This window comes from Thunnus maccoyii, chromosome 23 (assembly GCF_910596095.1).
Source record: "Thunnus maccoyii chromosome 23, fThuMac1.1, whole genome shotgun sequence".
NCBI lineage: Eukaryota > Metazoa > Chordata > Actinopteri > Scombriformes > Scombridae > Thunnus > Thunnus maccoyii.
The window spans coordinates 4,846,999-4,874,963 of NC_056555.1; the positions used below are offsets into that span (position 1 = coordinate 4,846,999).

Genomic DNA, 27,965 nt, shown 5'->3' on the forward strand with positions numbered 1-27,965 from the left:
GTCATCACATATCATAATTTTAGTGTCGACATGAGTTGTTAGTTTTTCCCTCTCAGATTATTTGATTTAAAGGTTTTTGAAAGCTTCAGGTTTCTGAATATTCAGTATTTCATAAGAAAAAGCAAAAATATCAGACCAGACCCCAAGAATGGGAATCACTGCTGCATGTTGTGGTACAGAAGGCCTGTGGGTGGCAGTGTGCACCTTAATGCAAAATTACAGTCCACTATCTGCAGTCAAGAGGCACACAAATATAGTATTTTCTTGCTTTAATTAAACATCAGTAACATGCAAACTTGAATGGCAAATGAGAAAGAAAATGTAAAAAAATAAGTTTTCCTCCATGAAGCCTGCTGTATAATTTATCCCAATGTACTCTGTGTGACTTTGTGATTACATTAAGCAAAGCAAAGACGACTTGTCCTCTATTAGTGGTCCCGCATTACAGTGTCCATGTCCAGCTGTCCAGGGACTACTTAACGGCACTGAACACAGACAGACAGAGCAACTTTTGTCTGATAAATCTTAACAAGCAGCCAGCCAAATTGGAGTCACAAGTATGCACAGTCTGTGGAGAGTTTCGGGCTGCAGGCTTGTAGGGGCTGCGACTTTTCTACCTCAGCTGGGACATAATTCAAGTCAAATTATGATCTGAGCAGCAGGGTCTGGGGAAGTATAAGAGTATTCTAGCACAATATGGAGAGCTGGCACTGTTTGCTGCTGCTGTGCACACTAAGTTTAGTTTTGGCCTCTGGAGAGGCAACGAAAAATGATGATGACATCGACCTTGTCAGCTTTCTGAGAAGAATCTACCCCGGGCTGCTGTTGAGAGATGAGCCGTTCATCATCAACCAAGACTTTGAGATAAACTCCCTCAAGGAGCCGGGACGCCCAGAGGTCCTCTCGATCACAGAGGAAACCAAGGACAAATCAGTCAATCAGGATAATAATGGGGCTCCTGGACCTGTGGTGTTAACCAAAGATGGCCAGATCAAGGGGATTACAGTGGATAAGGCTTATATATTCTATGGGATACCATTTGCAGACCCCCCTGTTGGAGCCTACCGCTGGAAGGCCCCCAGACCTGTGAGTCCTTGGCCGGGAGTTTATGATGCCACCTTCCCCAGGGCGGCATGCATGCAGGCCTGCAGAGGACCCATCATTGCAGAGTGTCCTCAAAAAGTAAGCAACATCACAATTTCTCACTTATTTGCATGCTGTTGTGATATTTGACTTCAGGGTATAATTAGCATGTTTGCATTATAGGGTATTTTGGCTGCAGTTTCACCTCATAGATCACCAACAAATTCAAGATGACAGTTGTACTACGGTGACAGAAAAGGGCCCTATTGCCCTGAAAACAGATTAGAGTTTCAGATAACCTTTCTCAAAGTCAAAGATACTGTGGACACATAAATCTGGTTGATAGTGCACAGAGCTAAAGAACCAGCAATATTTTTGGGCGTGTGAGCTAACCCATGGATGTATTACAAAAATTGGATTCTGGACTCAGAAATGGCGTCCATTCATTCCAGTGAAAGCTGAACATCCAGTCTATACCAAAAAGGTGTTTTCTCTCTTTCTGGTTTGCTTCCATGTTGTGTGGCCCATGTCACATGCACAGCCTCTCCCTGCAGGGCCGGAGCCAGGATTTTAGAAACACTGAGGCCAAGAGTCCAAGTTCCCCAAGTTTCCTCAATGCACCAAAAGAAAGCATTTATAAAATGCTCTCAAGTATTTGGATTTTTCATATTTTATTTGTTCAGTTAACTGTTAGACTGTGGAAAAGACTTCATATTTTCTTAAAAGTGTATTAATTTAAATATGCAGAGTCTATAATTACAGTAATCAGTACATAAAATATTTTTAAAAAATAAAAAAGAATATAACGTCCCCCAGGTTACTATAACCCCCATTTACTGATGAATAAAACATAGGACCTCAGTGTCTTCAATGGTAGTTACGACACTATTTAATGACATTACACACATAAAAATAGCTTTTACAGGCTCTGGGAAAGTTTTACAAATATAAAAATTTCGTGATTTAAAAATTGATAATGCCACAAGTGAGCAATCTGCAAGCAATGAGGGTAGACACGTCCGCCATCTCCTGGATTGCTGACTACCTGACAGGCAGACTGTGGTTTGTCCGACTGGGCAGTGCTGTGTCTGAAATGGTGGAGAGTAGTACAGGAGCTCCACATCGGGAATGTGCTGTCTCCCTTCCTTTTTCACCTTGTACACCTCAGACTTTCAGTACAATTGTGTTATGCCACTTGCAGAAGTGCTCTGACGACTCTGCAGTGGTTGGGTGTATAAGTGATGGGTGGGAAAAGGAGTACAGAATACTGGTGGATGATTTTGTGGAGTGGTCTGGAAGAAATCATCTGCTTCTGAACATGGCCAAGACCAGGGAGATGGTGATCGACTTCAGAAGGAAGAGGACGGCTACACAACCCCTGTGTATTCTGGGAGAGGATGTTGGTGTGGTAGAGGACTACAAGTATCTGGGCTTCCACATCGTCTGAAAGACCAACACCGAGGCTGTATATAAGAAGGGGATGAACAGACTCTATTTCCTGAGGAAGTTGAGATCCTTCAACATGTGCAGCAAGATATTGGAAATCTTCTACCAGTCTGTTGTGGCCCTTTCACCGTACTTTGCTGTAGTATTCTGGTGGAACAGTACTGGAGCTGATGACACCAACAGACTTAATAAACTGATTAAGAAGGCCGGCTTTGTAACTTGTTGCAAACCAGACACCTTTGAAGTTATGGTGGAGAGAAGTACACTGAACAAACTGTTTTCCTTTTATGAATAATTCTGACGACCCTCTCCACCACCTACTGGACAGACAGCAGAGCTCTTTCTCTAACAGACTGGTTCAGCTTCGCTGTCACAAGCACCAACACAGGAAATATTTCCTGCCCAAAGCAGTAACTCACTACAACACCTCACCTCTGTCATCTATCTATCTATCTAGTTTGAGGTGTCTTGTCAACAGTTGTACAGTGTCAACAAACCATTGCAAGCCACAAAGCAAATACATCATCACTATATTAACACTAATACAATCAATGTGGTTGATTTAAAGGGAGTTTAAAAGGAGTTTGTATTTATGTACACTGTTTGTACGTGGCGTCACTGCTACAAATATGTAACAAAAAAAGCTAAAAGCTAATTGACCATTTACTAAGCCCACCCCTACTTAATTACTGCCAGGTTTTCCTTTTTTAGTACAGCACATACACAGTTTACCATGATAACGGGCCCCCCGAAAATCTTTGTCATTTTTGAAACAATTGGGCCTTGACAGTGGTAGGCAAACTGTTACTGACAGATTTTATCAGCCATAGATAATTAGCTAATTAAGCTAACGATAGCTTCATGAGTTGGTTGAGAGCGCTGTCTCTGGCTGACTTATGTTTCAAGCTGACTCACTTAAAAGCAGAACCCTGTAAATGGATGTGAAATATGCACTTTGATGGTTTCCTACATCATTTTGTGCTTAAGCTAAAGGTACATGTCCCAGGCAAAAACTCAATATCCTTACCAGTTGATGAAGAAGATATAGAAAAAGACAGAATTATTGTATTGTGTAGAGATAGTCCTATTGCATTTTTACTGTTATTTCATCTTTACATGACCCTGTTTAGCTGCTAGCTTACATACTTGGACAAACAAGACAAAGGTTAGATTTAGGGGCCTCTTTTTAAACATAACTCCACATTATAATGTAGGCTAATGTAGAATGGTCTTGGAAGCTGGGTCAGGTTATTACTGTAGCTTACAGCTTACAGAGGAACGGACAAACAAACTGTTGAATTCATTCCTTACACTCTTTATATTGTGCTTTTTGATTTGGAGAGATTATAAAAGAAACAAAGACCAAACCATCATAAACTCTTTATATATGGAGCGTTGTTCTTACTAAAACTTCATGCACACCGGCTTTAAGATGCTGATAAATTCCTATCATGACAGTTCAGCTGTGCCTAGTTTCTAAACTATGATTGGACAATTGTTATTTTGGGGAGGAGTTGAGCAAATGGTCAATGCAAGTAACTTAAAGGTGTGTAAAGGTGCGGTGTGTAGAACTGGTATCTAGTAGAATGGACTTGGCAGAAATGGAATATGATATTCATAAGTACGTTTTCATTAGTGCATAATCAACTGAATTGCCGTGTTTTCCTTGCCTTAGAATGAGCCCTTTATATCCCTTTTTATATCTATTTTAAGAGCTGTACAGGGCTCTGCAGCTCAGCCTTGCAGCCAATTTTTCCCAGTGCCCACTTGTTGTATTGCAGCGAAAAATACCCCTGTGGCCCAAAAAGTATTTACATTTATATTCATCAAACTTTCCTCAAGCTGAGAAAAGCAATTTTAAAATCTGTGACGTCATGACAATGTAAAGTCTATGGGCCGAGCAGGAGCTTGCGGGCAGGGCCGATGGGGGGAAAACACCACTGGACATATCCAGTGGGCTGCACAACATGTAAGCAAACCCGGAAGCCTTTTTTTTGGTGTATGTGCCAGCTGAGCAATTCTTATAGGACTGAATGGGTGCCATTTCTGGTCCAGTATCTAGATCTTATAATACATCCATGCCTTCCACGGAGGCCACCACATTGCACTGCCATGTCTCTACAGTAGCCCAGAATGGACAAACCAAACACTGGCTCTAGAGAGGGCCTTTTGCGTTTTTTGCATTTTTCGCAAGTTTCATGGCCACCACAGGTTCTCCTACATGCTTAGAAGGGGAGGGGGAGGGGTACTCAGTTGGTTGCAATCTGCAACCTTATCACTAAATGCCACTAAATCCTACACACTGCACCTTTAAATGGTGTACATGGCTAGCAGCAGGAGGTAACACCACCAAGTTGGAATAATGGAAGCTTTTCTTGGTCTTGGTCCCATTTTACCAACATAGCATGAATGCATTCTAAGGCCAACTTGCTGCTGCATATAAGCTAGCTAACTGAAAAACTTAAGCCTAAAGAATATATGATTGCTAATAGTTGCTAACTAGGAAGTTTGAACCTGGAAGGCTGAGATTACATTTTTTTAGTTGGCGAGAATGCTAGGCCTCATTATATTAGCCACCTCCTCTTTCAAATTGCACTTTTCATTGAGCTTTAAATTAACTTTACTTAGTCATAAAAATATGTGCTTATACTTTATTTTTATTTGAAAGCTTACCTGATGAACAGATAAGCAACTTAAGGCTAGAACTCCACAAATTATTGATTCTAAGTGAACAGAACTGAACGAACATTATGTCTTCTCATGCCCCAAAAAGGTCAGCGAAGACTGTCTCTACCTCAACATCTTCGTCCCTCTGGATGTGAACTTTAGCTCCCCTCTGCGGAGTCTGCTGCCTGTCATGGTGTGGATCCATGGTGGGGATTTCATTGCAGGCTCCGCCTCCAAGCCGCTGTATGATGGACGTTTCCTCAGTAACTTCACCCACACTGTTGTTGTAAGCGTGGAGTACCGACTGGGTGAGGAAGTCTGGTGGTATTTTACTTTATAAATCTATTGGTTATCTGTGTATTATGTCATTTAATGACCCTTTTCTAAATTGTCCTGTATGTGCAGAGATAAAGGAAGGATGAACTTTAGCACTGGAGTTGGCTTGGTAAAGGCAACAAACAGGCATCTCGTGGAAGACATTAATCACTTAGTTAAAATAATGGTGTGTTTATTGTGGAGTGTGGGTGTGTGGGTGTCTGTGTGCATGAGACAGTATGATGCTGGATAATGTGTGCGTGTCATTATTTTAAATGACTGAGTCTGTTGGTAATTGCTCTGCTTTCCTGCAAGACACAAAACAGGAGCAGTGATATGTGAACGGTAATTTGGAACTCAGGAAATGAATGTCTTGCTGGAGTCAATTATGTGTTGCTGATCATGTGAACTGATGCATGATTTAAGGTGCATTTGGGTTCCTCGTGTCGGGCAAAGACCCTCACACTTCAGCTGCAGGGAATTATGGGGTCTTGGACCAGCAGGCAGCTCTACTTTGGATCCAACAGAACATTGCAATGTTTGGAGGTGACCCCAGCAAGGCAAGCAAGTTTACACACACACGCATGCACACACACACACACACACACACACACACACACACACAGTAATTATCTAGAAATATGACAGTCATTCAGTGTATTTTTTGGAGCTCTGTATTTAATTTTCTAACTTCAAAGAAACATCTTTTTATTTTGCATTGTGTTCTTTTAAAAATCTCCAGTAATGATTCCACTTATTTTTCTACAATAACAAAACAGTGTGTTGGGTTTTACAATGGTTACAAAGACATGCACTCTTTTTTTTTAATTTCTTCAAACCAATATGCATAAATAAAAGGAGAAACACAAGGAAAAAATATGGAAAATGACCACAAGCATTGACACAGGAAATAGTAAAGCTGGCATAGCTTTGCAGATTGCTATATCAAAAATCATTTTGATTCTGAAGAATATGCTTAATTCCAAAACATTTATCTTCATTCAATATTTGCTACTGTTGTGAAAATTAGAAAGTTGTATAAAAATGTGATAACACGACTTCTCTCATGTCATCTCTACTTTAGAGCTGAAATGATTAGTTGATGGACAGAAAAACAACTATGTTGACGATCAATTAATCGTTTTAAGTCATTTTGCAAGCAAAAATTGCCAAACATTTCCCAGTTCCAGCATGAGAATCTGCTGTTTTTCTTTGTTTTATGTGATATGAAACAGAATATCTTTAGGTTTTGGACTGTTGGTCAGACAAATCAAGATAATTGATGACATCACATTGGCATCTCACAATTTTTTGACACTCTGTAGACTAAACCCTTAATCAAGAAAATAATGGGCAGATTAATCAATAATGAAAATAATCTTTAGCCGTAACTCCACTTGATTATAGTATACTGTATATATCATCTAATGGTTACTTACTTAATTCTTAACAGATCTTTCAGCAACTTTCAGCTAGTGTCCTGACATTGATTTCCTGTTCTGCTGAATGCTGAAAAGTGCTAATGATTGACAGGGTACCTTGTGTACTGATGACCTAATTAATTTAAAATCAGTATATTGTTGACAGGGAATGATAAAGAAAATGCAAAGCACAAACTGAAAAGTGCAGCACAACTGTAATTTCATGTTGGTCTAAACTCAGTCACAGTCATAATAGGAAGGATTTCTCAACAGAACTAAAGAAAATTGGACTTACCATTATTTTTTTCTTCTCTCATTTATTTATTTTATTATAAAATATGACAAACAAGCTAGACTGAAAAAAATAGCAGCATGCTGTGTGCAGTTTACTGATGTCACTTTATGGGGTTGCTGAGAAGTGAAGCTTGCACACATTTTTAAAGAGTTTATACCTCTAATTGCCAAAATCCAAGGGTGCCCAGTGTGGCTTTTAATACTAAGTCTCTGTGTGTTGTGTTTTGTGCCAGGTAACAATATTTGGAGAGAGTGCTGGCGCTCAGTCGGTGAGTCTTCACCTGATGATCCAGAGCAGCAAGCCTCTGTTTAAACAAGCCGTCCTGCAGAGTCTGCCCTTCTCCATCCCTCTGAAGACCAGGTAAAGAAGCATCGAGCTTGGGATGATACTGACGGGTCTGATCTGTCCCTGGCTGTGGGTTACAAAACATTATTGAATCAAAACACATTGATCTGTCAAAAGGAGGAGTTTTCCTTTTTTTTTTTCTAAATAAAATGAGAGTGATACACATTGAGCTCCTGCAGGGATATTCCCAGAATGCTTAGAGAAAACTTCAAGCTGAGCTGTAATTTTGTTTTTCTCTCCTAGACACGACGCCCTGAGGCTGGGGAAGAACTTCGCTAAACAGACCAACTGCTCTGTCAGTGACATCGTCTGCCTGCTGTCTCTCACTCCGCAGGCCGTCCTGGCTGCCCAGATGAAAACAAGTAGGACGCAACAAACACCAGCCCACACACACCAATTTTAGAACAACGCCAAGGGCTGCCCACACACTTACATAAGACGACAGGATATACTGGAGTGTGCTTATCTGCAAAAGTTGATTAAAAACATTTATATCTTTTGCTGTGACATATTGGGAAAACAAAATCATGAAATCTGAGGAGTAGTGGGCCTCTGAAGGGGAAATTAGAGGGATTTTACTGCCTCACAGCACAAAATGACTGTAATATATCTGCAGGCTCGACAGAGTTATTGATCAATATCAGTGACTCTGTGATGATGTCATCTGCTGCAGTTATCTGCCTGTCTGAATTCACTTTCAGGCCCAAAAATGTGGAACAAAAAGACCATGATAAGACTTTTCATCTATGATGACTTTTAAAGAATCTAAGGAGAAGCAGGATTATTATTACAGTGTTTAGCATAGTGATGTTTAACTCCACAGTTCTTTCTGTCAGACCTCTTTATATTTTAGTTATCAAGCTCCCTGCTCTTTTTTTATCTAACTGATGTGTTTTTGATCTCAGGTTCCAAGATTGTGAACCCGTTCAGGTTCCTGGAGGTTTTTGAGACGTGGGGTCCATATATCGATGGGGAGTTAATAAAAGAGCAGGCTGTCACTGCCTTCCAGAAGGGCCACTGGCAGAAAGAAAAGCCAGTGCTGCTGGGTAAGACACAGAACAAGAGGCCATCACACATTGCTATAGATCAAACCACCCAACAGTCAGGGCCGGATTAAGCTGCTTGTGGGGCCCAGGGCAAAAGTGAATTGTGGGCCCCTAATTAGCCCTACATCCCACTCCATTTTATGTGTTATAATTTGATTGAATGCATATTTTTACTTCATACTTCATATATTTCATTGTCATTAATACAATTGATTAATTATGGTGTGCTCCGATAGCCTACTGGTTAAGATGCTTGCCACATAACTACAATGTCCATAATCTGATTCCTGCAGCAGACCTTCCTCATTTCTTGTAACCTCTTTACTGTCATTAAAGGTGCAGTGTGTAGGATTTAGTAGCCTCTAGTGGTGAGGTTGCAGATTGCAACCAACTGAATACCCCTCCCCTCACCCTCCCCTTCCAAGCATGTAGGAGAACCTACGGTGGCTGCGAAACTCACAAAAGATGTAAAAGGCCCTCTTTAGAGCCAGTGTTTGGTTTATCTGTCCAGGGCTACTGTAGAAACATGGCGGCGCAACATGGTGGGTTCTTTGGAAGCTGCCCACTCTCTATGTAGATATAAAGAGCTCATTCTAAGGTTACAAAAACACAGTGATTCTTATTTTCATGTGATTATACATACTTATGAATATTATATCCCATTTCTGCCAAGTCTGTTCCACTAGATGCCACTAAATTCTACACACTGCACTTTAAATACAATAGGCATAAAATGCTTTCCCCCAAATTATATGTAGGTATTAAAAATCATTAGTTGTGTCCATTCTGTGTTCATAACCACCAATTTATCATGATGAATGCAAAATTGTTTAAAAATATGCACCATGAACACATATCAACTGAAATATTAAAAATTTTAACTTAAAAACTATAGGGCTCTGTTCAAACCAGGGCTTCAGGATTAATGCAGGAGCCACTTTAAGGCCCTTTCATTTTAGACTGAATTGCGCTTTACTGGTGCAGTTGCACACACAGAGTGAAATATCTCAATAATTCAATAACTATTGGATGAATCACCATAAAATTTGGTACAGATGGTCATATGTTTCTAACAGGATGAATTGTATTCAGCTTGATGATTCCCTGACTTTTCCTCTGGTGCCATCATCAGGTTGAAATTTCACTTAGTCCAACACACTGACCACTGCTCTAATGACATACCACAAAGATCTAGAATACAGATGCACCACGTGGCCTATGGCATACTCCAATGTAAACGATTAGATGTGGGGAAAAAAGTGACATTTTTTCTACTAGATATTTCAGCAATTAGTTTGATTAAATCATTGTGGGCTTGCTATGCCCTAAGAGCAACCTCTTGCCAGTCTGGCAAATCTCACACTGTTTCCTCTGTGCTAAACTCCCCCTGGTTCTCGTTATAACAAGATGCGATGCAGAAATTCCCAAGATCACAACAAGGCTTAAGGCAATGTTCACTCTTAAAAAGTGTGAGTGCTGTAATATGTTCATAAGGTGTTAAGAACATGAATCAAGGTGATAGTTGAAGCATAATTACTTGTTAGTCTAAAATTGCCTACAGTCATAATAATACATTTTACAGATGGATTTTTAAACCCAGTGACAATCAGACAACAGAAAGATTGTGCAAGTGAGTAGCAGGAAGGCTTCAGGCAACACAACAGTCTACTTGTTAATTCTGACTGAGACTTTGTTTCTGTTCTGCAGGTACGACCTCAGAAGAGGGTGTGATCTTTGTGTATGGCGTCTTCAGCAAGCCTGTCTCTGCTGTGGAGTCCACTGTGTACATAACAGCCATTTTCAAACATCATGCACTGCGGATCCTGCACAAGTACCTGCCCCTGTACAAGGACGCTGACCGCAGGGATATGCTAGCTCAGGTAAGAGCTGGAGCTTTTGATTAACAATTCAGCTGATGCTATGTCTAAAACTGCAGAGTCCAAACTACAGGTGCAGAAAACTGAAGGGAAAATAATCTCATTTGTTGACTTAGACCTCAGTGGGTGAAGTCATGGAACAGAAATAATGTCTAAACAGCTTTTATCATATAGAATTAAAAACAAGATGCTAATGCTTTTTGCTGTTTGTTGGACAAATTACACTCATGTGACTCCACATCCCATTTACAATTATAGCAATGAACAAGGAATCCCGTTCATTACATTGTAAGCTGCTGCTCACTTAGGATTTCTAGTGAAAAAGTTTCTCCTGCTTTCATTCAATTTCAGCATTTCAACTGATGACAGCTTGCACACATGAATGACACAAACATTATCTCAGTATGACTCTTTGTAGCTTTTTTTTATATATATATATATATATATATATATATACTATGCCAAACAGCAGCCTTGCTAACATTTTGGGTATAAGGATGATCCACTTTGTAAGAATGAAATATCTCAATAACTCAATAACTATTGGATTAAACACTGTAAACCGCGGTTGTTTCTGTAGCCTTGGTTGCTAAGGTTGTTGCAAAGGTTTTTACATGTCTTATTTGTGTTGTCCACTCTCATATTTCGGATCAGATGTCGGCTTAAACATGTATTTGAAAAGTTGACATTTTGAGTAAAGAACGAGAAAAAGCTTTGGAGGCGGGGCCCTGTTATGAAAGTTCCTCAGTGGCACATGAAGTAAAAAAGCCACTTCCCACTGTAAAGAAATTAGCCGGATGAAAACATACTGCACATGCTCCATGGGCCACATGTGCCAACGTGCAGCTCTTCTAGACTTTCGAAATGTGATCAGACCGAATGGATCAAATTCTAATAGTGAAACAAGTCATTTTGTGGGGGTTGTGATGCTCAAAAAGATTCATCCGCTGAATTATAGACGTCTTTTTCACAGTGCAAGTCTATGGGAAAAAGTCTTTTTGGGCCAGTGTGCATCATGTGACATTGTAATTACATGGTCTGGCCGCTATGTCAAATTTGCTTCAAAGCCCAGCACTGTTCCAGTATCCAGTTCTCTTTGTACATCCATGATGTAGCCTCCAGAGCTGACAGATGTCTGCCGAGGAGCAGCATCCAAGAGCTGGCCAATCAGAGCAGAGCGGGCTCATCTGGAGGGGTGTCTTAAAGAGAGAGGAGCTTAAACAGCCTGTTTCAGAAAGAGGCTGAACTGAGGGGCTGTATAAAGACCCAGTATAAGATAAATAAGGAGTGTTTTAAAAATGTAAATGTAATGTAAACATTCAAAGATTTTCCAGTAGAGCTTGGGATTAAAAATACAGATCTGGAAATGTGCAGAATACTCCCTCTTTAAAAGAACATCCCAAAACTTTCTCCCACACCTATTATATTTTTTTTCACATCTTCATCAACGCACACATAAATACACCAGACACGAGCAAGAATAATGAAATTCAGTGATTGAAAATATGACACTAAATATGCAGGCCTGTCATCTTTTTACAGGGTTTAGAGACTAAAGGCTAATTATGAAAAAGTCACTTATGAGTCTGTATTTTCTCTGCTGCAGGACGCTCTAATTTAAGTGTAGAGAAAATAGAATAAGTAAAATACAGGTGGTCATGCATGATCAATATCCCACCCAGCAGGAGCTTGGTGTGTAACAAGGACCCAGCTGTCTCCTGTGCTCTCTCCAGCCTCTCTGCACCTATCAAGGCTGATGGGGAATTGAAACAATTGTTCTTTTCTGCTGTGATTTGTTAGTTGAAAAATGCCACATTTCTTCAAGAACATTAAGGAATCACTTGCAGTATATTTGCTGCTGTCCAACTCGAGCTTGAGCAAAAGTTTTGCACCATTCAACAGACTTTGCAGCCTTCAGTCCACAAACACATCCTATATTTTGCCTATAGAGGGAGCTACAACTCCAGCTTCTCTCAAAGTCTGATTTCAAGACAGACCAATTTCCCCCCTCCTCCTCCTCCTCCATCATTTGTATGGGAGAAGCATGAGGACCACCTGCAGACAGGGAGTTGCTGAGGGCTGAGATGCAGCCTGACTGCTCGCGCTAAGAAGTGACTCGTCTCTCATGAACATCTACAGTGACAGGAGGGATCAGCCCTGGAATCACAGATGAACTAAGAACTGGATGAGGAAGAAACACTGACTGGGTGACATTTGTATTAATGATAGTAGACTAAATATTAGAAACATATCGCATTATAACACAATATAATACAATTCAGCTAGACAAACTACAGTCCAAATGACAAAGTTGTATCAAAACATCTCTAAAACAATGTCAAGAAAAACCGAAGGCAGGATTAAACAAGCTACTAACTGTAATGGCAAACATTATTTTAACATCTTTAAAGTTGCATTAATCAGTGTTATTATATGAACAATGGATCAAATGACTATGTGTAATGTGAAATTGCTTGTGGTGACAAACCTACAGATAATTTTCACCCGACTCTGAAGGTCCTCTCAGTACCTCATTTCAGCCACAGCAGTCAGCTGTTTTCAGCAAAAAGATCTAAAGAAATCAACTGTACATGACCTGCTCAGCACTAAACAGCAAACAGACAAAGTTAGCAACTAGCTGGTGAACATATTTGACCATTTAGAAGCTATAGATCCAGATATTTACCCCAGGAGCTGGTGGAGACCAAATAGAGCTAAAAGTAGAGATTATTGGATTAACATTTAGAAGTTGGCCAGAGACACTGACTCCAAGTTAATGGTAATGTTGCTCTGTGTGTGCTGAATTTATAAATAGGCAACTGTTCACTAACACCTTAGCTGTAAGTACTTTATGAGGTATCATAAATATGGTATCTCAAATGTGTGTGTAATGTTGAGCTCATGAAGTTCTGGCTCCATGTGGCCACAAAACAAAACAAAAAAAGAGTAATGCAGCTTTAAGGGATGTCAAGGATAACACAATGATGTTTAAAGGGCAATATTCAAAGTACATCAGTCTAAATTAATTACAGGTGGCCCTTTTAGGTTAGATTGTTCATAGCCTAACACCTACTATGTGCATCTAGCCCTAGTTTGTGCCCATCTTCAAATGAAAGAAATGTAATGAACTACATACCCAAGTACAGCTGTTAGCCAACTGCTAAAGGAAGTGAAGTGCTTGCCAGATCAGTTTGCAAGTGTCTTAAACCTCCTACCTCTGCACCTCGCCAATGTTGGACTTAGTGGGGGCGTTGTATCGGACAAGTTTTGTATCTTTCTCAAACCTACAATCTGACAACCACCCCCTTTTCACACAGTGATTGGTCAAAAACGTGGAGGTGAGGGAAAATATGCTCCTCTGTCATGCTCTTTTTTATTCTTCATATCAAATACTTCTCTCACTTTCTGTTTGTACAACTGAGTGCAAAACCCAAACTCTTAGAGCATCCGAAAGTGCATGCTGTTATCCTGATGTAAATGGTAAATGGACTGTACTTGTATAGCGCCTTTCTAGTCTTCCAACCACTCAAAGCGCTTTTACACTACGGATCACATTCACCCATTCACACACATTCATACGTTGAATGGGTACAGGGGCTACCATGCAAGGTCCCAACCTGCCCATCAGAGGAAACTAACCATTCACACACATTCATACAATGATGGCATCAGGAGCATTGACATGCAGACTGGAGGAGCCGGGAATCGAACCGCCGATCTTCCGATTAGTGGACGACCCGCTCTACCTCCTGAGCCCCGGCTGTACGCAATTCATGGCGTCTTGCCCCTTTGTATGATGGCAGGCTTTTCTTCTGGCCACAGAGTGTTGCTGTTTCAGAACAGCTAGAGACACTTTTGTCTTCATGTGGTTGGACAACATATTGTATGAACAAGTTAGTTTCAAGCACACACCATCTTTAACACTGTAGCATTGTAGCCCTGCCTAACTGACCAGAGTAGCCACAACAACCTGAAATTTCAGTTCCTAATGAAACAGTAACTCTGCATTAATTTGACAGCAAATCAATAATTTGTGATCAGACATTAATGACACCTTGGCTCCGTCGTTCTACTCATCTTTTACAGTTTTTTTTATCATTTGGCTTTATTACGGTATGTTTATGTCCCTCTTTCAAGTTTTTATTACTGTGTAAATACAGAGGTGGAATGGCGCATGACGACATAGAAGAGAAAGAGAGCCTCCAGCAGTTTTCTCTCAGCATTTCAGATGCAAAGTGCAAGGTGGCGGACTCAGGGAGCGACAGGGGGTCAGGAGGTGACAGTCCCGGACATATTTAGTATTCAGTCACAGTTCATGGTGCAGTAGGGAGACGGTGGAATCACAACCGTAACTTGCCCCCCCCACACACACACACACCTCCTGCATCTCTTCATAAAGGGCACTTCTCCAGAGGACCGGGGGGTCAGCACAAATGTCAACCAGTCCATCACAGAGCAGGCTGATGTGGAGACATCAGCGTTATTCCTTTTGTAGCATTTATAGGTCTGCCCGTGTGTGTGTGTGTGTTTTCTGTAATAACACACACCCGATATCTCTGAATTTACCTTAACACAACACAGCCATCACGATCATCCTCTATCCAGCTGAACACATACATACCATGCAACTGTATGAGATCGGCTCTATGAAGAGTGTCTCCACGAAATATCTTTTTCAGAATCAAAAACACTTCTGCTGTTATAAAAGATTCAGACAAAAGAGAACGATACTCTAAACTTTCTTTTGTTATCAAGGGAATTTCAGCTCAATCACTGACAAGCTCATCCATGAGAAGCTGCCAGCAGTCTGGGATGCATTGAGTAATTCCACTTTAGAGGGAGCATTAACTACCAGGCTCCTCGCATATGGAGCTACGGAAGAGAGCTACAGAGGGGTTTCTGATTGAGAATATCCAAACTGGTTTAAGTATCTCACAGAAAACAGCTAATGAATTGGCTGATTTTTAATAATACATTTTATTTATTTATTTATTTTCAAAATACTCAGATACATCATTTATTTTTGATAAGAGATGTGACACAACTTGTTGCAGGTTTTGTGAAAATTGCACAAGACTAGAGGTAATTTATGCACACACACAAGACTGCATTAATTTTAGCTACCTTATAAACTGGCAACCAACTGTAATGGTAACCAGTATGGTTAACATTTTAACATGTTTAAAGCTGCACTAATGAATATTTTAATATGGCCAAATGAGTGTGAAAGGGGTCACTCATGGTGACAAACAAAATTATCACCTAAATCTGCGGTTCCCCTCAGCTCACTTTTTTATATGTTTACACATAAATGCACAGTTACTTGTTTTTCCAACTGCATATTTAGGAATAACTCCACTTTGCTATTCCACACATATGATTCCCCCCTTTCTTGATGTGCCATTGCAGGTAGCCTACCGGAAATAGCTTTTTTACAGGCTTCTGATTAGCCAACATGGCTTTAGGGTTAGGGTTATATTTCTGCCTGTTTGGTTTGGCATGCTGTTGACAGTGTTTCAATTGTGTTTTTTCGTTTTCACTTGGACACAGGTTTTTTTTTTAAAACTGTGCTTGTGTGGACGGGATTTTTTTTTTGAGAACATGGGTATTTTGGGGATTTCAAAAATACCCATGTACGTACATCACTCCTGACCGCTCCTGACCATAGACATCATAAGCTGATAAAAGGTCATGACTGAGACGTGTTCGTATTTCCCACCAGAAACAAAGGCCTTTGTTATAGAAGTGCAACACCAGTCATCAAGCAGGAATGGGCAGTTATTTTAGTTGGTTACTTCTTTCAGACTCTGGCGTGAGAAAGTAGGCAGAGGTGGAGAAAAATATAGTGGTGGGGCAAAAGGGAGAGAGCAGAGGAAATGAAGAACACCATATTTGAATACATGGTGCACATTACATAACTTATGTCTACCTGTGCTTGTACCCAACTCAAAGCGTGACATGACACAAATATGTTTATGCATGTGCCTGTTTGAAACACACGAATGGGTGTGTGAGTATAAGAAGTGAATCTGTGTGTGTGTGTGTGTGTGTGAGAGAGAGAGAGAGAGAGAGAGAGAGAGAGAGAGAGAGAGAGAGAGAGAGAGAGTCTGCATGTCTGTCTGTCAGCTTCCTACAGTCAGCCTTTTTGTTTTCAGGTGTCAGATGTGCGGCTGTGTGGGAGTAGGTTGTGTGCTGCTGAAAAAGGCATACTGGTTTCCAGGTAACAGACAGAAGAAGACGGTCTACCTTCATTTTCTTTCGCTTTCTTTTTAGCCGAGAGGGAACAATAGTTTTTGCTGCTCTGCCCTCAGCCTGTCTCTTTGTAGATGGCACGCTAATTAGTTTTATTCATTTTGTTTCATAAAAAAAAAAAAATACTGCTGAAACTAGAAGATACACTGGAAAGCATAAATCTTCAACAATGCTGAACACTGTAACTGGCAATAACAGTTTGTTGTTGGTTTATCTGCCATGTTTCATTGTCCTAAAAATAGCAGTTGCTGTAACCAACACATGCAGCAGCCATGTTGAGAATGCCAGATCTCGATCATCGCTAAAATCTAATCAACTGATCCTAAAGCCAAGGGCCCAACAAATTTCTGTCAAATTGGTTTGCTGCTTTTTGAACCAACTCCTTTCTGTCTTTATTAGCCAACAACAGACACGTTGGAAGATGTAACTTAATTTAACAAAGGAAATTTAAAAAGAAAAGATATTTATAAAGGTAGGAAAGGCATAAAACAGAAATTATATTTAATACACAATATGGGAGAGAATGATACACAATGAGTCATGATGGTCATGAGTGGGCGGTTTTGTGTACTTTTATTCCAAGATTGGAAAAGGGAAAGTGTGTGTGTGACATCAGAGGAAGAAGAGATGTTTTTTCAAGAGGAACAGCAAAAGGTACATCTTATGTAAAGTTATTATCGATGTTTCTGTGCTGTGAGTCACATCTGTCCATGAAGTGCACAGATAAAATGACAGGAACACAGATGCTGCATATGGGACCTATTTAAATTTGACTTTTAACAAGTAGGAAAATCATTCAAATCAGTTCAGAAACACATTTGTGTTGTGAGTTATCTCAGCCTGACCATCCCTCTCTTGTTCTCCCATCTCTTCAGATCGTCACCGACTACGTCTTCCTCTGTCCATCCAGGAGGTCAGCACGTGCCGGCACAGCAGCAGGCAGCAAGGTGTGGATGTACGTGTTCGACCATGTGGCATCAGACCACCACGTCTGGTCAGGTCTGACGTTCTGCTACCAGCACGCCTGCCACGGTGCCGAGCTGCCCTTCCTCTTCAACTCAGCCTCGGTGGCCAACTTCACACTGTCGCTGCCAGAGAAGCTGCTGTCCAATCGGATGCTGTGCTACTGGGGTGCGTTCTCCCATACTGGCGACCCTTCCTCGCGGGCCCAACAGACCACTTTTTGCCGGGAGCAGCGTCTGCCCGTTTGGCCGCGCTACTCTGACACCAGTGGCTGGCTGGTCATGAACCTAACGGTGCGTTCACATGCACAAGTGGGAACCAGGAACCATATATGTGACTTCTGGGACCAGCTGGGCATCTACTAGTGGGAGGACAGGCTTTACAGAGAGGTGCTGGGCTGTTTTGCATTGAAGTAGCCTCACAATATGCTGTTTCTTTTTCCAACAGTTATTTTGGTTTGTTTAGTTCAATCACAAAATCTTGCAGTTTGAAGTTGCTGTTACTCGTAAAATATACATTTGTGAGTATTAAAATATTTACTCACTACCAAGCAGCATTTATAGCAATAGTAAGTCTCCTTTTATTAAATTGTATATATGTCTTTGCTTTAATCTTTCTCATACTTTGGAAGACAGAAGCAAGAGTTACATATCAATGTTTTAAACCTACTTAAAGGATAAGGCTGGTGATTTTTTGTATTTTACTTATTATCAACAAGTCTCACGTGCAGAGCCAAACCAACAATGACCTGATACTACTCTACTAAGTATTGTGTGTGTATCTCAAGCCTGATATACCGTATATGTGCTGTAGACCTCCATTGTTGTCCAAAAACTATTAAAAACTCGTCAATGAGCAACACCGCTGCACTGGAGAATATGTTCCTTCATTATGAAGAGTTTGTGCACATTATTTGTTTAGAAACAGCTCCTAAGACATATAACAGCAATCATGTTTTCAGTCTCAGTAGAGTAGTTCCGTGTACGGCAGACGCCACTGAGCATGTGCAGGAACCCTTTTCCGTTTACAGTCCTTCACTAGCTTGTTGTGCTACATATCACAACCTTTGTTGGACTACATTGTAAATGTTTGAAAGAACTTTAGTAAAGAAAGGAAAAATGACTTTGTAATGTAGAGTTGTTAGCATTTATACAAGCTTGAAACAATTGAGGATCTCTGTGGTGTTTGGCGCAAATCACTGAGCCAAACTAGTGAATGAAAATACATGCTAAGCTAAGCTAACCATAATGGATAAAATCAAATTGTGTTTCTTCTCTATTTCTGTCTCCCTCTCTCTCTTTCTCTCCAGGTAGGTATATCTTATCATTTACAAAAACAATACATTGTATTGATTTGTCAGTTGAAGGCTCAGTTCAATATGGTTGACAATAATCTGAAGCTCCAGGCAGCTTGCATCATATAGATATAAAGTAACTTAATGCTTCCTTTTTTTGAAGGTCCAGGTTTAAACGGTACAAAACATGAGTCTTCAAAGGTCTTTTTATGTTGTTACCTTCCAGCAATATATAGAAAGAAAGGAAAAATAAATAAATAAAATAGTGTAACATTGAATTATTAACCCCCCAAAAAGAGAGGGTAAGTCTTTTGTAATCAAACTTTAATATCTTTTCATTTCTGCAGCCATGGTAATTAATGCAGTACATTCAGCCTTTGTATTTTCTCCCTGGCTTTGAATAAAGAGACTAGGAAAAATTCTGTTTTGTAAGGAGGACAAATATGAATATTTGTTGTTTGTTACAGCTGGCCCTTCTGGAGTACTCAGGCTGAAGAAGTGTTTTCCTTAAAGTGTAGCCCTAGGATAAATGATAGCAAGACCTTTCAATGCGAAAGAAAACCAGCTACAACTGCACTGCTCTAGAGTTGTATCTTATCTTGAAGTGTTTTTTAATTACGAAAAGGAGACATAGGGGTCTGTTTCAGTTTAGCCCTGGAGACCATCATGTACAGTTTTAGGATCTCCCTCTGAGTGATTGAGCTGGTTTGTTTTCCTTGGATCTTGTATTGAAGTTTGAGTTTCAGTATGTGCCATGCTGTTCATGCCAACTGCTTGCTTTTTATTTTATTTATTACAAAGAAACCACATCATTTCCTGAGATTTTTCCAACTGAATGCAAATATTAAAGCTTTTTTAATCAGGGCTGGAGTTGTGCTATATCATCTGGGGCAAGCAGACTTTCATTTTGCCTACTGGATGAATCCTAACAACTTTCTTCTTTAGCTATTAATGAAATGGCTCAACAACTATTGGTTGGATTACCACAACATTTTGTACCGATATCAATTTATCTCTCATAATTAACTTTTCTGTTAATGCCACCATCAGTTCAAAATGTCATTCAGTATTTCCAATACTTTGGTGTATGGCTAAATACCTAGAAAACAATGACATCCCCATCAGCCTCAGCTCTACTTTGTGTTAATTAAGCAAATTTTAGCATGCTAACATGCTAAACTAAGATGGTGAACGTTATACCTGCTAAATATCAGATTCTTAGTGAGCATACTAGCACGGTAATATTAGCATTTAGCTCAAAGCACCGGTGTGCTTTCTTTTATTCATTTATTCATTACAAACCACATAATTTCCTGTGTGGCAGAAGACTTTTCCAACTGAAATATAAAAGATTTCACACACAGGGTTGAAGTTGTGCTATCATCAGGGAGCAAAGCAGACAGTGATATTTATGAAACGATTATGCAGATTATTACTTTGAGGATGACTCAACAGTAGCTGTAAAGATACCATCCAGATTTTCCCAGTTCATCTAGAAGCTAAACTGGCACGCGTCCTGTCACAACCCTGTTCCTCTAACCTTCAGGCGCCCAGCAGCCTCGCCAGTCTTTCCAGACCATCTGAAGAGGCCTCTCGCTGCCGGCCACTGTGAATTGTCCTGTTTCTTTTGGCATCAGTTTAAAATATGCCACACACACATGCATACACACACATAAAAGCTCAGTTTTATTGGCTGTTTACACATGCGCATTGATTGGTAGAGTGCTGACACGTAGGGCGTGTCGAGGCCACCTCATTATCTCGGCAGACATTTACTTTGCTGTCATCCACTATCAAAGCATGGCCCGGCTGTGACTGAGCTGTCTGAGATGGCCGCACAGCTAATCAATTGCAGTTCATCTCAGCTCCGTGCCCACGGCTGGACTCTCACAGGGTGTCCCTTTCTTCCCCCCACCCCCCCAAAATCCTGCTGCTCATTATAGTGACAACTGATAAGAGGGAGACGGAGTGAGAGCGAGAGAAAAGAGAGACACAATCCTCTCTGTTGCCTGGATAATTTAGGAAAGGTTATGGAATCAATGTCTGGCCGTCACTCGCGGGCTCTAAATCACGGCTGCTGGCTTTGCCTGGGTGCATTCCAATAAGATCTGATTATAGGCACTGCGGCCGCAATTAAAAATCAGATGACAGCTCTCTGCGCCTGGCATGCCACTCAGCCGAGGCAGTATATTGCAGCAGGGGGGCTGCTGTTGTCTGCCGCACAGTGTTCACCAGCAGCTTTCTCATATAAGTGGGCCTCATTCAACTTAAATGAATACTTTGACATTTTGGGAAATACGCTTCCTTTTCATTCAGAGTTAAAGAAGAAAAGATATATGCTATTCCTACGTCTTTACAGTAAATATGTAGCTGGAGCCAGCAGCTGGCTAGCTCAGCTTAGTATGAAGACAGGAGCCAGGGGGCAGCAGTCCACCTATCCACCAATCAGTACTTCTAAAGCTCACTGATTAACATGTTATATCTCATTTGTTCAATCTATACAAAAAAAAGACTATTTCTTGGCCAGGAACAGTTGCCAGGCAACCAGCAGAGACTCCAAAAAGTTGCTAGTTCCAGCCAAGAAATAGGCTGTGTCAGATATCACTCCCCTGCTTTAAGAAGTGTCCATAACATGCACACTACTAGCAAACGAGATATAACATGTAAGTTAGCTTTAGAGGGGCTGTTTCCCACTGTTCTTTAACCTAAGCCAAGCTAACCAAGAAAGCAAATATGTGTTTCCCAAAATGTCAAACTACTCCTTTAAGGCCTGAAAATAGATTAAAAGAGGCACAAGAAACAGTGTAGATGTCAATAGTAATGTCTGAATTCATAATGTCTATGAAATGATGCTGAGCCTTTAAACTAGAAAAAGCTATATGACAATTTTGTTTGCCAATTTTGTTTTTGGAAAAGAAACTGGAATAACACTGCAGACAGATGAGACATTAAATACAAATGAGGCAGTGCTTTTATAATGAAGCATTTTTTGGTTTTTTTCTGCCTGTTCTCTTCCTTGGTTTTGCTCTCGGCTAGGGGACATGAATGAAAAGCAACAGAAGCGAGCACATATACTCGAGATTTGTCTCAACACAGTGAAGGCTCAAGGGCAGATATGAGAGGCGAGATGAAATTAGGATGGCTGTTGTTTATTTCGAAGCTTAAAAACAGAAAAGAAAGGCCTTTGGCAGAAATATCACATTATATCTTCAGTTACACTTTTCCTTTGAATATGCCCAAAGTGGGATACTCTCTTATTACATTTTAGTGCTGCAGGCAAATATTGAGAACAAACTCCTTCTTAAAGACATGCCATTTATTGTGTTCTGAAAAAAGCAGCCTGATCTTTTGTTTTGCTGTATAATTTTCCATACTGTGGTACTGCAGACTCAGCAAACACTTTACAGAAGGAAACAAACCAAGTCAACCCAAACAAGTACAAACTTTTCACCTTGTGATACAATGAACTATTTTCATTTGATTGAATGACCCATAGAATAATTTAATATTTTGGGGAAAAAGCCAACTTGTTTTGTGTGTGTGTGTGTGTGTGTGTGTGTGTGTGTGTGTGTGTGTGTGTGTGATATGACAATCAATCAATCTAATGGAGCCAGGAGTTGGACTCGGCCTGAGTTAAAGGGTTCAGAATGTTTCAAACAAACTAGTTCCTACAAAGTGTCATCCAAACACATCTAAAGGTGAAAATGATTATAATGGTTCTGAGCGGCCACACTTGTAGCCCGCTGTCATTGAGACTCCAAGAATACTACAAATGGGGATGATGTCCAAGTGATGGCAGAGGACATGAAGAATCAAAAAAGCTTGAGAGAGAAGTTCAGACTCTGCTTACTTTCTCACTTCCATACACCTGGCTAATCCCTGTATAAAATGGGCATACTTGTTAAATTTTCAGTTACAAAGAGTTACAGAAATTGTTGAACACAGCCCCCTCAACTCCAAAGTCTGAGAGGTGTAGGGGTAGGGGGTTTAAGACACTGTCTGACCATTCAGCAAGTACTTTGTATGAAGCATACTGATGCATTTAGCCTAGCTTAGCATAAAGACTGTCGGCGGGGAAAAAAGCTAGCCTGACTCTGTCAAAATTTTTAAAACATCTCTAACGCTGACTAAAATAACCTGTAAACAGAAATGTTAAAATGACAATTTGTTTCAATTTTAGTTGGCATTGGTCGTTGGAATTATTTGCTGGCGAGCAACAGCTGGGAGCAGTGACTGTGTGCAGCATCAGGACATCTTGTCATCATAGGGAGGTTGCAGAGTTTAATACCGTCATAATTTCACACAGACCAAAACCTGTGCTCAGTGTCCCCTTTTGGCAACCCGCCCTACAGCTTGAGACACTGTACAGAAGCACCAGATGGATGGATGAACTGTTATACATCAAGAAATAGCTCCAATGTTTAACAGCTAATTACAAAATGTTGTGTTTAGTGTGCAGGTTAAACAAATAAGATACTCCGTGTAAAACAGCTTTGGAGGTGGTGGTAGGTGTATATTTTCACTTTTTCCAAAATGTCTACTTTCCAAACTATTCCTTTAATGCAGGTAGTAGCTGTGGGCACTATGAATGTTTTTTTTTTAACATAGCTTCAGGGCGTCATATCAATATTTATGCAAGTTCCATATGTTTGCTGTGCACAGACTGCTCCTGCCAACTACCAGTTACAAAGTGCTGTAATTTGCTCACTGGTGGTCATTTGCTGATTACCCTGTGGCTTATAGTGTCAGGAGAACCAAAGAGAGTGAGCTTACACCAGCAATCACCTAAGTATTGAATGGAAAGCAACACAAATACTGTTCACTGGTAAGTTCTTACATATATTTCTCTATTTGCTTTGCTGTTTATAAATATCTAGCACTTTGCATGATAGATTGAGTCGGTAATGCAAAAAAGATCCTTTTTGATTAAGTATTCCTTCCAGTTAAGCTCTTGGGTTCAGTGCAGTGGTGCTTAACATTCAGCTTGATGAGTGAGTGACTGAGCCTATGGATTACAGCACCATGGGACCAAACAATCAATGGGGTACTGCTAATGTTTGAACCAAGTACCTGGTCAGAGGAAGAATTAACAAACAAAACAAAATTAACAAAATTGGATTATTCCAAACGATTCCTCTTGTGTCTTATGTCTCCACTAAGAATTATATCTAGAAAAATAAACTTTTCTTCAGTTTATACTACGTAAAGACATGGTTATTCTGCTTTTAGCCACAGCCTCCCCGTCACATTTTCACTCTACAGGGAAACCCAGATCCTATATGTATCGTTATTATGAATGTCATGCCCCTCCATGTGGTCTGAAAAACACTGGCACATGCACAGTAGGTCCTTTAGGCATATAGGCCCATTCAAAGGGCAATTAAAACTGGAAAAAGTCACTTAATCAGCTTTTTTATTACTCTATGATACAGAAACCATGTGCATATAAATTGCTGCTTTCAGAAGATTTCAGTTTCTGCTGACTCGCACGCCTCTGTCTCATTCTCTGGAGATTTACCACGTAATGGGAAAGCAGCAGCCAGGGCTTTTTTTTTCACTCCCCAACCTGAATTGAATTGGTCCCAAGAGCTATCAGCGTAAATTCAGAAGGTAGACTACAGTGCAATTTGCTCATAAATCACAAAAAGTGCTGTAATTCTGAGCGGAGGCTGGAAGAATGTGGAGGTGGGTGGGAAGAGATAGCAGAGCTGGTTTGCTACAGTTTACTGTAACAATAATACATGAGAGGGCAGTGCAGTCTGGGAAGAACCCTGCTCACTCCTGAGTGTGGCCACCTCAGCAGATTCCCTCATTATTTGGGAAACCATGGAGTCTCACCTAGTCAGGGGCTTGGCCAGGTGAAACTACTCAGCTATATTTACTCAGCTACGGTCTGTTGTGGTGTGTGGAAATCCCTCTTCTGTTTCTAGAAACCACTTGCATCGGCTGGCATGGACCAGATGGCTGGACACGTGTCTCTCTCTCTGACCTTAGCTGCTGATGCTGTTGTCAGCAACACCTGGAATAGTCCTTTTCCACCTAGGAGACAGAGGCACTTTGTCCAGAGATTTGATTAATACAAAATCACCAACCTCATCAAAAATCATCAAATCATCAACTTGATCAACATTTCTGTTAGTATTAGTTCAGTTAGTCAGTTAGTTAACATACTCTGTCAGGTATTCATCAGTCCAAAGCAGAGTTGTTTTATGGGGTGTCAAAGGTTCTCCCCAGTAGCACTTCATGAGGATACGATTTATACAGTATATCTCCTTAAATCAGACTTGTTAGTTAAAGGTTTGCTATGAATTCTTCCCATTTTGTTATACTGCAATTACTTTGAGACTCTCCAGTCTCCTAGACATGACATTTATTGATATTATTCATTAGTTCATTTATCAATTTACTTTTTTTCCTTTGTTTACTACGCCATTTGTGGTCTTCAATATTGTATCCTCATCTGATGGGAATGCCATATCACCCCCCCCCCCCCCCCCCCCCCCCCCCCCCACACACACACACACACACACACACACACACACACACACACACACACACACACACACACACACACAATTCCACACGCAGTCTCTTCTCACCCCAGGAGTCGATTACAAGTCGTCCCAGGGGGTGGTAGACTTCTGGATCATGGGCGATTTTGAACCCTCGCCAGTGCGCGCAGGTGGCAGAGGATGGTATGAGTTAGGATCCCAGAAATGAACCCAGACTGTTATGGCAATTTTGCAATGCCACTCTGACGAGGAACAAGACAAAAATCTCTACAATATTGTCACACTTTACTTACTTTCAGAGCATCAAAGGCTCAATTGCATCAGTTTAAAGTTGCCATTTTAGACCTTTTGTCATCATTGTTTTGGGCAATCTCTCTTTTATAGTACACTGAAATCCTATCACAGTTACAAGACTCTGAGTTATCTTCGCCAGTAAGGCTGCCACTGTTTAACTCCTGCAAAGTTTATTCCCTCCTAATGGTCATGCTTCAATCATCTTTAGAAAAAGTGAAAGCTTATTCCTTTAATAGACTGTCCACTACAGTATATTATTATAGAGTTATTCATTTACCTATATTTCTTTGGAGCAACTTTTATTGTTATTTTATGTCCAAACCATTGCTTTATCCCCCCTTGCTCTATATGTGTGGGCCCATGAGCATCATGTACCAGCACATGGGGGATAGACTGAGGAAAGACGCGCAACCAAATGTACACAAATTAGATTTGCAGGTTGTGAGAAAGTACATTGATTTACAATGGAGAAAGAGGAAATGGCAGCTTGTTTGGCTGCAGAATCAGCCAACGCATTTCCACGTGTCACAGGATCCCTGGATTGCAACTTTATTTTTGGCTAGAATACATGCTCTTGTAAATGCATCCAGTTCAGCAACTTGTGTCTAGGTATCATTAGGTAATTCTCAAGCTTCTATCAGTACCCAGTGATTCACTACAGCAAGGTATTTATCACCAGATGGTCTACATGCTAAACTGTCAGTGTAGAGAATCAGATCAGAATTAGGTACTGGTGTCTGCAACAAATCTGGTCTTGCAGACGTGCTCATCTCAATAATAGTGAGGCAATCATGCTCATTTTCTGCCTCAATCAAAGGAAGGAGAGTGACTAGATTTAAAGAGGTAAGCATTTCAAACATATGTGGGAAATGGAAAGAATGATCACCTCCTATCCTGAGCAACGTGCTGCCGTCATATGCTGAGTAGCAGAGCATCTTAAAGAAGTTAAATGAAACCCCAAAGTATGGTTCACATTTTTTACTACCCTGTCATTTGTAAGTGCCTTCATCATTTCACCTGTTAAAAACAAAAAACCCACAAAATTTTAATACTGAATGAGGAACATGCACCACAAAGTCCTGGCCTAGTACGATGGGAGAAGATTTCTCAATTATGGCAGCAACTGAAGCCACTTATCTAAGGCACCCTGGCATGCCAAGGACCACAGGCGAAAGTCGAGACGAGTAATACGCAACAAGCCGGTAATGAGACCCATGTTTCTGCTCCAGGATGCCTGTAGCACAGCCATCCCTCTCATGCACATGCATGTGAAGTGGTTGAAGATAATCTAGAAGGGCCAAGGGGCTCCATAGAGTGCATGTTTCAGTTGATGGAAAGCTTTGTGCATTTCCATAGCAGCGTACTCATAAATCAAGTGCTTTCAATCCCCAAAACCAAGGGCATCTTTCTCTTAGTCTTGGGAGGAGGCATCTTGTTCAAAGGTTTCACTCTCTCTAGTTATAGGAGGCGATATTCATTCTTTAGAACATATCCCAAGTATGCCACTTCAGGCAGACAAAACTGCAGCTTAGCCGAAGAGGCTCTGTGACCGTGCTCAGCTCAGTCTTCGCAGGAGCAAGATGGAGTCAGAACGACAAACTTCCTTTGATGGAGAAGCTATCAGCAGGTCATCAACATATTCGAGAAGGGTGCTTCCCCCTGGTAACTGGAAATCTTCCAGATCTCGTTTTACAACTGTTGCGTACACCGTTGGACTCTCTACAAATCCCTGGACTAACCTGGTCCAACAGTATTATTTACCTTTAAAAGTGAATGCAAACAGATACTGGCTATCTGGATGCAAAGGAATCAAAAAGAATGCTGCCGTGTAGTGAGTGGAGTTAGAAGGCAGTGATGCAAGAATTGAATTAGTGTCTGGCACAATTGGAGCTGTAGATACTACAGTGTTATTGATGGCTTGCAAATCTTGTACACATCTCCATTCATCTGGACGGCCTGGTTTTCAAAATATGCAAAATAAGAGGGTTGCATGGACTGGTGGTTTGAACCAACACACCAGAACAATTTGTTCACTCAGGTGTAACGTGCAAGTTATCACCTAGGTATGTTACAGTCTGGGATCAAAAAGCTGGTACAGCCTTTCTCAATGATTGGCATCAGGCCATCATCTCTCCAACATGTTTTTTTCATTTGT

At 40.7% G+C, this 27,965-nt stretch overlaps 1 protein-coding gene across 1 annotated transcript; it reads left to right on the forward strand.

Annotated features, from left to right (window-relative positions):
• The first annotated feature begins 181 nt into the window (after nucleotides 1-181).
• LOC121891068 (cAMP-regulated D2 protein) lies at nucleotides 182-18,562 on the forward strand. Its single transcript, XM_042403800.1, has 8 exons — nucleotides 182-1,182; nucleotides 5,303-5,504; nucleotides 5,938-6,071; nucleotides 7,460-7,587; nucleotides 7,816-7,934; nucleotides 8,478-8,618; nucleotides 10,326-10,498; nucleotides 17,623-18,562. Exons 1-8 carry the CDS (start codon nucleotides 697-699, stop codon nucleotides 18,073-18,075), a joined length of 1,836 nt encoding a protein of 611 aa, XP_042259734.1. The 5' UTR covers nucleotides 182-696; the 3' UTR covers nucleotides 18,076-18,562.
• The last annotated feature ends 9,403 nt before the right edge of the window (nucleotides 18,563-27,965 follow it).